This window comes from Mus caroli, unplaced genomic scaffold, assembly GCF_978045245.1.
Source record: "Mus caroli unplaced genomic scaffold, Mus_caroli_1 scaffold_13, whole genome shotgun sequence".
In the NCBI taxonomy this organism is placed as follows: domain Eukaryota; kingdom Metazoa; phylum Chordata; class Mammalia; order Rodentia; family Muridae; genus Mus; species Mus caroli.
The window spans coordinates 69,497,340-69,510,707 of NW_028227268.1; the positions used below are offsets into that span (position 1 = coordinate 69,497,340).

The 13,368-nt window shown below is 46.7% G+C and overlaps 1 protein-coding gene across 5 annotated transcripts in view; it reads right to left on the bottom strand.

Annotated features, from left to right (window-relative positions):
* Kif3a (kinesin family member 3A) overlaps positions 1-1,191 on the bottom strand; it is a 36,820-nt gene extending 35,629 nt beyond the window's left edge. For 2 of the 5 annotated variants that reach the window (XM_021177116.3, XM_085830020.1), the window contains exon 1: positions 1,042-1,190. In XM_021177116.3, the coding sequence (XP_021032775.1) occupies positions 1,042-1,047 (6 nt within the window). In that variant the 5' untranslated portion in view covers positions 1,048-1,190. Of the gene's footprint in view, positions 1-645; positions 860-1,041 lie in introns of those variants that run through there. The other 3 variants (XM_085830019.1, XM_029483857.2, XM_085830021.1) reach the window with 3 other exon arrangements.
* Positions 1,192-13,368: the final 12,177 nt, after the last annotated feature.

Below are 13,368 nucleotides of genomic sequence, written 5' to 3' on the forward strand. Positions count from 1 at the left end.
TATATGGTTTTCACCTCTTCTCCAAAGTCAAAACGTTGGTACGTGAGGCTGGAGAGATGGGTCAGTGGTTAAGAGCGCTTACAGAGGACCTTAAAGAGGACCTGGGCTGAGTTTCCAGCACCCACATGGCAGCTTACTACTGCTTTTAACTCCAGTTCCAAATAGTTCCATGCCCTCTTCTACCTTCCCCTGGCACGTGGTACACATACATACATACATGCAAACACTCATACACATAAAATAAAAATTGAATTAAAAACACCTAGCACAACCTTACCGCCAGCATAGTTAACATATATACGGCTAGTGCGCAATCTATATTGAATGGATACCCTGAAAGCAATAAATATAAACAAACACTGAGCATTTTGTGCTAAATGGCAAGCCCTGTCCTTCAAGTGTCCTGTGCATTAATTTATTTTGCCTTGATAAAAACCCCAAGAAGGAAAGTTTAAATGTGTAGGAACTAAGGGCCCAGACACTGTAAATAACCATCGAAGGCCCCATAACCAATATATAATCTACCATGGCTCAAGTCTTCTCCAATGGGACTTACAACCACCCCCTTATTATGGCACGATAACAATCCGTGAAATCCTAGTAGGGAACCAAATCGCCACCGCATACTCGCACAAAGACACCTACAGGTTACATTCTGCACCATAAGCTAAGGTGCCCGCTCGGAATGACAGCTTATACCCAGGGAAGTAGGGGGCCAGAGCGTAGACCCTGGGGTTCCGAGCATCCGCAAGACCATGGTGGCCACGCGCAGCCACCAAGCCTCCACTGTCCGCGCGGTGCTTTTCTGTCTGGCAGCGCAGGCCTGGCGAGATGCAACGCGTTCCGGGGCGACTGGGCGGGTCCCGGGCGGCCCCCGATGCGCTCGGACCCCAGCCCCGCCGCCCCACCGCCCTTTTCCTCCGAGGCCTTACGGCCGGCCACCCTGCCCCGCCCGCCGCGCGCTTCTATGGCAACGGCCGCGCCCCCGAGCAGGGCCGACGCGATGAGCCGAAGCCCCCGTGGCCGACTGTCTTTCCTCACCGGCATGGTGGCCGCGTCCGGTGCTCCGCCAACGTCCCTGCTCCGGATGCAGCCCAACAACACCGGGTTTGGGGGCGAGGCTGGCCACAGACTACCGCAACACCTTAGCGATCCAGAGACTGCGGCTCACACAGCGACAGAGGGCAGTGCGCAGGCGCACTCTGAGCTCGCCCCGCCCAATCTCGGGTGTCCTGGGCTCTTGAAGTACGCATGCGCAAGGGCTTTCCGCGTCCATCTCCATGGACGCTAGACTGGGGCAACGCCTGCGGGGTGCTGCCATTGCTCTGCTCTGTAAAGCTGTTTCATGTTGAGGCCACCAAGACATCTGACCCGCTCAGACTCCCAGGAGCTTCCGGCGCTGGCAGTGTCCCAAATATTAAAAACAACAGTGGACAATAGCGTACCAGGTTCTGATGACTCCTTATTTTATGAGGAATATCAGGGTTCTGTTTATCTCTACAATCTGCCTGCACCAACAGTTTGAATGAACAGGACCCTGAGCCAGCCATATGAGGAGAGAGAGGAGACCAAGAAAACCAACAGGCCAGGAAGGTAAAGGGGGGAAAAAAAGTGAAAATGACCAGCAGAGTCAAAATGGATGGATTATATAAGGAAGGACCCCAGAAGGGCAGCTCAGCACCTGGGCTGGAAGGTTCAGGGGGTGGATTATGCCAGCCAACCCTGTAACAGGGAGGGACTGAGGGATGCTGGGGGAACAGGGCAGCCAGGTCTGCTTTAATCTGTGAAAAAGGCACCTCAACCATTTGTTGGGAGTTTGAGACCTAACTCAAAGGAGAAGGTCCGTCTAAATAGCCATTTGCTCAACAGAACTGCTTAGGGTTTCTCAGTTATGGGAGTTTGTTTTGTTTTTGGTTTGTCTTGTGGGGGGGTCTCACTGGATAATCCAGGCTGACCTTGAACTCACAGAGATATTTTGACTCACGAGTGCTGGCATTAAAGGCATCTTCATCACACCCGGAAGTAATAGGAGAGTTTAAGTTGCAAGTAATTATAAAGTGTGTTCTGTGTTAACATTCAAAATGTTCATCTTGGGTCTGAAGAACTGGCTCAGCAGTTAAGAGTGCATACTGATCTTGCAAAGGGCTGGAGTTAGGGTCCCAGCACCCAGGTCAGGCATTCACAACTGCAGCCATAGGGGAATCCCATGCCCTCTTTTGGTCTCTGTGGGAACTGTACTCACATGCATATACCCACTCATAGAGACACACATATACTTAATTGTAAAAAAGTCTTCTTTTGCCGGGCAGTGGTGGCGCACGCCTTTAATCCCAGCACTTGGGAGGCAGAGGCAGGCAGATTTCTGAGTTCGAGGCCAGCATGGTCTACAGAGTGAGTTCCAGGACAGCCAGGGCTACACAGAGAAACCCTGTCTCAAAAAAAAAAAAAAAAAAGTCTTCTTTCAAAACTTCCTCTTCAATACATCACACAGTTGGTCTTGAATACTAGAAAAATGTTTTGTATTACTTCTCAAAGATGCTGAGTAGGAGAAGGTAAAATACCCATTTCTTATGGTCATGTAGACCACCATTGCACAGCTGTTGCTAATAAATGACAACCCCCTATCCTTTCATTACGGTTTTATACTTATTTATGTAAGTGTATGGTCCAATACGCATATGCCACAGCTCATATGTGTGGAGGTCAGAGAACACCTTTCAGGAGTTGGTCTCTTCTTCTTTCCCTGTGTGACCTCACTGATGGAGCTGAGTCAGACTTAGTGGCAAGCACATCTACCCCCTGAGCAATCTTGCTGGCCACTAAAGTGTTTTTTTGTTTGTTTGTTTGTTTGTTTGCTTTTTGTTGTTTTTTAAGATGTCTCTATTCTAAATGAGTCTTGAAGTGGAAAGTTCTGGTTTCCTTGGAAAGTTATGACAAACAATGTTTTGCTGGGGCACAAAGGTGAAAGGATGTCTCGCTAAAGCAGACACGTGAAAGACTGTTTTCCTGAAGCAGACACAGGTGAAAGGGTGTTTGCATAGAGCAAACTCGTGAAAGGACCTGTGATGAAGGAGTAGAAATATGACCCCGCTGACAGTGGGAGACGAGTACAGAGCACTGGTTTGATTCGCTCCACCTCAATATTCTTCTATAACAACACTCATGTATTGGTTCGCCTTACATTGAACTCAACTCTGATACTGAGAGAAACTCAACAAAGAACTGCTCATAAGGTTCCTATGGTAGCTTGCTGCTTCTAAGGCCTCTCTCCTCAGGCCGGGTGACAAGCCTGGCAACTTCTCCAGGATTGAACTACAGTTGCTGGTTCGTGATTGGTGTCTGCCTGCCAAGAGGACTGGAATGTAGTTGTTGGTTCATGGTTGGTGTCTGCCTGCCTAGACTGGTCTGCAGCTGCTGAGTTGTATTTGGTGTTTGCTACAGGACTGATCTGCTGACCAAGAAGATCAAGCTCACCCCAAAGAACTATGGTTGAACAGGTCCACTTCCCCCATCCTAATAACTTGTCTCTTCCACTACCTCTGCTGGGTGGTGGACTAGAGGAGAGGTTGAACCCTTCTTAAAAGTAGGTTGCGGAGAGAGATGGCTCAGTGGTTAAGAGCACTGACTGCTCTTCCGAAGGTCCTGAGTTCAAATCCCAGCAACCACATGGTGGCTCACAACCATCCGTAATGAGATCTGACACCCTCTTCTGGTGCATCTGAAGACAGCTACAGTGTACTTAGATATAATAATAAATCTTTTTTTTAAAAAAAAGTAGGTTGCAAAAAATGCTACAAAATTCATGTTCCCAGTTATGCCTATTTTACCTTGTAAGATCCTGCATTTGAATGTATGTTACATTACATCATACTATACTACACAGAGCTATATAGGCCATCACGAGCCTCTTGAGGCTAGACACTTTAGATGGTTTTTCCTCTTTGTGTTACTTCTCTGAAATAGTATTTGAGTGTTTGCTGAGAGACTGAAATGAATCCGTTTTGAGTATATTGCTTTACTTTCAAATACCTTCTACTGATGTAAAGGTTTTTAGTTGTGTAAAAAATCAAATTATTAATACTATACAAAAGTTAACATAAAAGAAAAATGGCCATCATACATCAGGTCCAGAAGCATGGGGAGCAGGACTCCCAGAATGACTGCGCTTGTGAGTTTATTTCCTGTACCACCAGCAAAACCAGAGCTACTGTGGAGTAAGCCCAGAGTCTCACCTGGCTCACCACAGCCTAGTGCAGAACCTGGCCCAGAAGAACCAATGATCCACCCTCCTTCCACCCAACCTCTCCCCTGAGCATCAGTCCACTAGGATGCATAACCGATATTTTAAGTTTATTCTGTCAAAGTTTAAGTCCTGTTCCCCAGTCCTCTTGGCCTCCCTTCCTCCACACTATCCCTGTCACATATACACAGAAAGGCTCCATCTTGGCTTCCTCCTCTCTTCAAATAGAAACAGAATTCTAACAATTGCTCTGCTCAAACCCCAGTGTCTCTCTTCCACCCCAATCCCAATCCTTCAACACAGCCCATTTAAGAATCTGCCTTAGCCCAGCAGTGGTGGCCCACGCCTTTAATCCCAGCACTTGGGAGGCAGAGGCAGGCAGATTTCTGAGTTCGAGGCCAGCCTGGTCTACAGAGTGAGTTCCAGGACAGCCAGGGCTACACAGAGAAACCCTGTCTCCAAAAAAAAAAAAAAAAAAAAAAAAAAAAAAAAAAAAAAAATCTGCCTTAGAGTAAAACCAGAGCTTGATTCTTACCACTGTGGTACACTCTCCCATGCCTTACTATACTCAGAGTCGGTTTCCATAACAACATCCTCGAGGGGCAACAGCTGTGCCTTGGTTGAGTCCTTGTCTAGTTAGCCCAAATCCCTGGGTTCCATTCTAAGCACCACCACACAAAGTTGGCACAAATGGGCAGAGGCAGGAGAATCGGAAATTCAAGGTCATCCTCAGCTCCATGCTATGTCTGAGACAACCTGAGATCCAGGTGTGGTAAACCCAGAACTTGGGAGAGGCAGAGACAGGTAGATAGATACCTGTGACTTCAAGCCTAGGTGTGTATGTATAGTGAGTCCCAGGTCAGAGCTGCACAGTAAGATCTGTCTCAAACAAAAACAAAAACAAAAACAAAAACAAAAACAAACCAAAACAAAACAAAAGTAATGAGGGTCTGGAGAGACAATACAGTGGGTAATAGCATGGACTGCTCTCCCAGAGTTCCTTGCTTCAATCCTCATTCCCACATGGTGACTCACACTGTAACTCCAGTTCTAAGGGATCCAATGCTCTCTTCTGGCTTCCTTGGGCACCAGGCATTCCATGATACACATGCAGACAAAACCCTTATACATATGAAATAATAATAATGGTTTAAAAAACAAAGAGGAAGAGAAGCAGGAGAAAAAGTGGAGCAAGGGATGAAAAGGAAATTTCTGGTTTCTTTAGAGACTCAGCTGTGTCATGCAATGGTTTTTGGAAGCTGTCTTCTGGGAGGATGTTTTGCTGAAGCAGACACATGAGAGGATGTTTTGCTGAAGCAGACATGTGGTGTTTTTCTGGAAGCTGCCTGGTGAAAGGACATGTGATTTTTTTTTGACTTTTCAAGACAGGGTTTCTCTGTGTAGCCCTGGCTGTCCTGGAACTCACTCTGTCGACCAGGCTGGCCTCAAACTCAGAAATTCGCCTGCCTCTGCCTCCCAAGTGCTGGGATTAAAGGCATGTGCCACCACTACCAGGCTGACATGTGATATTTTGCTGGAGCAGACACGTGATGTTTGGAAAGGGTATATGTATAACCCAACAGACAGTGGATGATGCTCTGGTATTGATTTGCCTTGCTACTCTTTGCTGGTCTTCGTTGGTCTTTGATGATGCCGGTCTTCACTGAAGACATTCTGGCATTGGTTTGCCTCGCCTTCTTCACTGATCATTGCTTGTCGTGACTTCATAGAGAGAAACTCACTAAAGAACTTCTGGTGATATTCTGGTGGCATCTTGTGGCTTTTGCAAACTCAGGCATAGCCTCCTCGCCATTTTCTTCTGGCTCAAACTGCTGTTGCTGATTCATGAATGGTGTTTGGAAATGGGTTAAGCTACTGCTGCTGATTCATGTGAACTGAACTGCTAATATCCTCACAATGAAGATTAGAATTACCCCCCAAAGAACTACTTCTAAACAGGTCCACATCCCCCTTTGTCCTGTTATCCTTTCCTTTCCACTACCTCTGGTGGATGGTGGGCTGGAAGGGAGGTTAAAGCATTTAAGAACCCTTATTAAAGTAGGTTTTGTAAAAGCTCAGCCTACAAGGGGAGAGACTCAGCAGGTACAGACTTGGGCTGGGGAGGACACTGGATCCAGTCTCCCATACGTGTGGAGAAAGGACTGTATTTTCAGCACAGGACCTATGGGAATGGTGTTAAAACATGGAGTGGATCTTTTTCCTGCCCTAAACTCTTTCTATTTTCCACCTCTCAGAAAAAGCCACAACCATCCCTCTGCCTCTCTGTTCTCCCTCTGGGTTTATCCAAGTCAGCCCCAGATGGCCTCCCCATTTCATTCAACATCCCAGATATGATTTCATCTCAGCAGGCAAGGCTTGTGTGCTTGCAGATAGGAACCAAGCAACACAACTATAAAGAACTTTAGCTGGGCACGATGGCTCGTACATGCAATCCCAGGATTCAGCAGACTGAAGCAGGAGGATCGTCTGTGAGTTCAAGAATGATCCTGGATTCTAGAAGGAGATTCAGGACAGCAAGGGCTAGAGAGTGAGACACTGTCTCAAGAAAACCAACAATTTTCCTTGATATACTGTGCTGATTTTTTTCCTTTTAATTATGAAAGTAGGTTTTTCGACATTTTCTTTCATATGTATGAGTGTTTTTCCTGTGTGTATGTATGTGCAGCATGTGCTTTTGGAAGTCAGAAGAAGGCATCGAATCCCATGGAACTGATAGTTGTCAGGTGCCATGTGGGTGCTAGACACCAACGTCTTCTGGAAGAATAGCCAGTGCTCTTAACCACTAAGCCATCTCTCCAACCCTTACTTTTAAAAATTATTTGATCTAGGTGGATAAGTTAGCACATAAAGACACTTAGTGCCAAGTCTGCCAGTCTGAGTTTGATCCCTGGGACCATAGAGAGAAGAAGAGAACTGACTCCCAAAAGTTCCAGACTTCCAGATGCACATGGTGGCCCATGCTAGCACTCATGAGGGCACACACACACATTCCCAAATAAATGAGGAAATGTAATAAAAATACATTTTAAAATATCACCTGGGGGCAGGGCTGGAGAGATGGCTCAAGAGTTAAGAACACTGACTGTTCTCCCAGAGGTCCTGAGTTCAATTCCCAGCAACCACATGGTGGCTCACAACCATCTGTAATGGGATCAGATGTCCTCTTCTGGTGTGTCTGAAGATATCAACAGTGTACTCACATACATACATACATACAATAAATCTCTTTTTGTTGTTGTTGGTTTTTTTTTTTTTTTTTTTTTTGAGACAGGGTTTTTCTGTATAGCCCTGGCTGTCCTGGAACTCACTCTGTAGACCAGGCTGGCCTCGAACTCAGAAATCTGCCTGCCTCTCCCTCTCAAGTGCTGGGATTAAAGGCATGCACCACCACCACCCGGAATAAATAAATTTTTAAAAAAAGTATAACATCTGGGATCTGGGCAAGGTGGTACAAAACTTTAATCCTGTCTCTGGGGAGGTAGAGGAAGGCATGTTTCTGTGCGTTTGAGGACAGCCTGGTCTACGTAGTGAGTTCCAGGACAGCCAGAGGTATGTCAAAAGACTGTCTCAAAAAAAATTTAAAAGTCATTTGATCTACACATTAGCCTTTTGAAATAGGTAGTAATCGTTTTTCTTATTTTACAAATAAAGAAAATGTAGAACGAGGCCTTCAGTTATATAACTCTTTCAAAGTCGTGTACACAGACGATGAAGCCCAGGTACAAACCCAGGCTCACCAACAAGCTCTTCCCTGAGATGTCCACCTGACTCCACTCCTTCAGAGTCTTTGTTCAGAAAACATCTCAGTGAGCCCTAACATTGTCCTACTTGAAAGTTCCCCAGACCCAGTTCTCCGTCTCTCTTCTTCCTACCTTATATATCGCTGTAGTTCATCTGGTGGTGTACATACAGATTGCTGAAACTGTTATTCACAAGCCAGGCATGGTGGCACACGCCTTTAATCCCAGCACTTAGGAGGCAGAGACAGGCGGATTTCTGAGTTCAAGGCCAGCCTGGTCTACAAAGTGAGTTCCAGGACAGCCAGGGCTACACAGAGAAACCCTGTCTCAAAAAACAAACAAACAAGCTGCATTTACTTATTTATTTTGGTGGGAGCACTGCAGTGTACATGTGGAGGACCACTCGGGGAAGTCAGTTCTCCTCTTCTACCACATTGAGCCTGGAGATCAAATTCAGGTCAGATTGGCCTTATCTACTGAGACATCTTGCTGATCCTACATACAAACTTTATTAAGATGTATCTAATATCCCACACCATACAATTCATCAATTTAAGCTGCACAGTTCATTGGGTCCCACTAATGTGGGTGGAACTGCATAACTGAAACCACAATCAGCTCATAATATTTCCTTCACCCTAAAAATACATTCTGTGCTTATAGGATTATCAGGGCCCCAGATTTAGTAGGCCCTCAGACTTTAGCACAACTGACTCCATGATGGAAGTACCATTCCAGAATGGTGACACTCAGCACGTAGACATAGCATCCTCTGCCACAAGTGAAAACAAACCCTATAGATCTGGGAATGTCTCTACATGCACTGACTTTGCTTTTGGCGTCTGAAGCTCTGCTTCTGGCTAACTGTTCTTGTTAACTGACGTGTGTCAGCCCAGTACATGGTTTTTGTGCTTAAAAGCTTACCCTGAGAAAGGCTCAGGGCTACGCTGAAATCCCAGACACTCAGTGTAGTCACTGGTCAGCTAATAAAGTCTTTCCATTGGCTTACAACCATGTCTGAGGAATCTTCTCTGGGAAACACCCACAATATTTCACTCCGTTTCCTTCATGACCCATATTCTCCCAATGCCCAGAGTCCTAGATAGTCATTTTCTGTCTCTGTGCCTGTTCTGGACATTTCATGCTGTGGTCTCCCTTCCCCCACCATGGAACCTGCTTGCTCAAGGGTGGAGTTTCCTGCTCATTCGTGCTGCCACGCCCACTGCTGGACCCTGTCGGCTTTGCTGCTTGGAGGCACACACGTGTTCGTCCTGCTACTGGACCCCGAGTTACTTGGCGGGAAATTGGGTTCCCTCCCCCTTCCTTTATAACTGAATGTTGGAATTAAAAAGGCGGGCCTTGAACATGGAATCGTCTTGGCCCCATTCTTTCTTCCGCACCGTCTAGATTCCTCTCTTTTCAGCTCGAACTGCCATTCTCAGTTGAACCGTTCGTGTTGTGGACTGTGGGCGGGCCGCAACACATGCAAATGGAACCACATCGTAGGTGATTGATGTCATACCTTTTTTGTTTGCTTGTATGCATATATGAGCACCATGTGAGTGCCCAGTGCTCATGAAGGCCAGAGAGGGAGAAAAAACAAAAACAAAAACCAAAGCATTGCCAACCCCAAGGTGAGGATGTAGTTGAGTTGGGAGAGAGCTCACTCAGCATGCATGAGGTCCTGGCTTCATCCCTAACACCATCTCCTGAGGATGGCCTTAATCTCAGCACTTGGGAAGTAGAGGAGATTCAGAACATTCGAAATATTACCTGCTCCCTACAAATAACCCTTTCCATCATTATTCAACATCCCAAGGCTGCTGTGAATGAGAATGGCTCCCACAGGCTCATAGATTTGAATGCTTGGTCACCAGGGAGTGCCACTATTAGGAGGAAGTGTGTCACTAGGGGGTGGACTTTGAGGTTTCAAATGCTCAAGCCAGGCCCAGTGTCTCTCTCTCTCTCTCCCTGCTGCTTGTGGATCTGGATGTAGAATTCCCAACTATTTCTCCAGCACCACATCTGTCTCTGTATCTCCATGCTTCCCACCATGACAATGGACTAAAAGGTGAAAACTAAGCCAGCCTCGATTAAATGTTGCAGTTGTCTATCATGGTGTCCCTCCACAGCAATAGAACATTGACTTAAAACAGTTACTGTGTAAGTGGATAAATGCAAAAAAGATTGAACTACCCTTAGAGGGAAGAGATTATCATTTTTTTTTCTTTGAAACAGGGTCATGTATAGCCCAGGCTGTCCTCAAGTCCACTATGTAGCTGAAGATGACCTTGAACTTCTGATCCTCCTGCCTCCATATCTCAAGCTGCTATTACAGGCATGCACTACCACACTGGGTTTGCTTAATGCTGGGAATCAAATCCAGGGTGTTGTGCATTGTGGGTAAGCACTCATTCACAGCTGGGATTATCACCCTTTTAGATAAGCAGAAACCCAGATCCTGATATCAATGCCCAATAGAAGTGGGAACAGTAGGTCCAGAGCCATCTCAAGATCGAGGAGCACTTTCTCGACGCTCCTCCAGTTAGTCTCATGTCCCCAGGTCAGTACAATAAGGTAAGATGCAGGATATATGTCCAAGCACTCCAGACATCCCACAAGGACTGGGGGATTCTGTCTGTGGCACAGGCCTGTTTAGGGAAGAGGTGTGAAGCTTGGCTTTAGGGAGGAAGAGCAGAAATCTCTCCCTCACTAGTGGGTTCAGACTTTCACAGTCCTAGGTGCCTACTGGCACGGCGAGGGCTCAGATGCAACCGCCCAGCAGCGGGGCAAATAAGCTCACAAAGCCCGATCCTTCCTCATATGTACCCCAGCTGTGGGGTCACAACACGCGGCTGTGAAAAGCCAACCTGGATCTAGGCTCCATCATGCTGGTGCCTAGGGTGAGAGAGGCATAAGTCATCTTGGAGTCTTGAGTACGCTCTGCTCTCCTGGAGGACCTCTGGTGGCCTTTCGAGGAACAGCACACATTCTGAAAACCTAGGCAGAGCTCCAACTGCCCGCGGCCTATGCTGGGTCTCCACTGGCTGCTTCCATAGGGCCGGCCACTTGCCCTCCTGCGCCGAGACATGCGCCTGTGGCTTGGCAACGATCCATCACCTCCTCCGCGGTGCTCAGGCCCTGCGCTGTCCGGTGTGGTTTCCCTCACCTAGCCAGCAGGTGTTTCTGCCTTAGAACAAGCCACCGAGGGCTGCTTAATTACATCCGGGTTTAAAATATTAAAGCCCCTTTGGTTACCTTAATCAGGAGGCCCCTCCCACTGCTGGACCAAAACTACCTCCAAACTTGGTGCTCCCCTCTTTGATTCTTTTCCCAACAAATCGAGATGTGCCACACCTTGCAGAAAATCCTCTCCAGGTTCCTAATGCTAAGAATAGCTTCCATTTTTTCGGGGATATATATATATATATACATATATAAACTCTGGTCCTCTGCGTGAGCCATGTGCAGTCTTTACTGCTGAAGCATCTTTCCAGGCGTTCCTGGCTGGCCACATTCAACCTGGCTATCTTCCTTTTTGCTATCTTCCTACAGTTTCAGTAACGGTAGGGAGGCCTCTGTGGGACAAGTGACTTCAAGTCTCTTCCCAGAAACTTGACTAGATTGTGCCCATGAAGTTGCTACTTAGTGACTCTGAGACCCCTCTCTGAGGGTAGCAGGGGACCCGAGAAGAGCAGAAGCTCTGAATGGGCTCCAAGTTAGCGTGGCCATCCGAGTTTTACTGTGGCTTTCTGTCAGGAGATGATTTCCCAGTCAGCTTCCCAGATCTTTGCATTGTCCTCTGACCCCTTCCACTTGGAGGATAGGGACACTACTGCCATCTCTCCAGTGCCTTCCCAAGGCACTGTCCAAGGAAGTCTCCAGGAAGGAAAATATGGCTTGTGGGTCCAGTTCCAAACCTTCAATACAAATGTTTATTACAATATAATTTGTGGACTGGAGAGATGGCTCAGTGGTTAAGAACACATTCTGTTCTTGCAGAGGACCTGGGTTTCTTTCCTAGAGCCCACATGAAAGCTTACAAAAAAAAAAATCTAACTCCAGTTGGAGAGGATCTGTCGCCCTCCTCTGGCTTCCTGGGGCACCTGCACTCATGTGCACAAACCGCCACACACACACACACACACACCCCACATAATTTTTTAAAATTATTTTTTAAAGATACACTTTGTGCCCTCTAAAATTTCTTTTTGCCAGACCAAACCTCAAGTGAATGACCTTTAAAATAAGTACCTTTGAAGGTTATAGTAATATCTGTTTCTCTAAAACTGTAGGACTAAATCATGAATGCCCTTGATTTGCCCTTGAAGTCTGCAAAGTCTTCTGAGGATAAAGCGGAGTTGTTTTGCTTTTGGTTTGGTTTTGGTTTTGACTTTCAGAGATAGAATCTTGTATAGCCAGGCTGGACTCGAATTCACTAGAGAGCCAAAGTTGACCTTGAACCCCTGATCCTCCTGCCTCCCCCTTCCCAGTGTTGGGAACCACCATACCTGAGAGAACATAATTTCCTCAGAGCTGAACCATCTTCAATAAAGACTGAAGGAAGTGGGTGGGGCTAAGGATCTGTTGGTAAATCGCTTGCTGTGGTGTGAGGACCTGAGGTGGAGTCCTGGACCCATGTTTTAAAAGAAAGCTGGGTGTGGTGGAATCACTAGGGATTGCTGGCCAGCTAGCCTCATTACTTGACAAGTTCCAGGCCAGGAAGAGATGAAAGGCCCTGTCTTAAGAAACAAAAGGTGGTCGATACCCAAAGAATGATATCCTCTGGCCTCCACATGCATATACACATATGCACACCACACACATATACACACGCATACATACATACACACATACACATACACTCACACACACACACACACAATATACAATACACACTACACACATACATATACACACACACACCCCAAAGAGAAAATAAGGTTGAGGGAAGATATGGGGCTGCAGAGCTGTGAAGGCCATGGGGAGTTTGCCAAATGCACGTCCAGGAAGCTGCAAGGCATCTTTATTTTTTCTCCAAGCAGCCATGCTGGGATTTGGAGGAGCAGTGAACAAACCCACAGCTCTGAAGAAACCTGGGTGAGCTCTTGCAGCTGAACACGCATGACCCAGACCAACCTCTGAAGCACCTTTGCGTCTGAGCAGGCAGGCAGTGGGGTCTTGAGACCTTTTGCAAAGGGATGTACATTACAGCATTCCCACTTCCTAGCGGTTTGCCAAACAAGTAAGGTGTGGCTTGACTTTTCTTTCAGAAGTCGTTTCAGAGGCAGGCCACTGGAAGACAATCTACTGTGTGTGGATGCCCCAGTCCCCATGGCTAAGAAAACAAGTGACTGTAACATGATG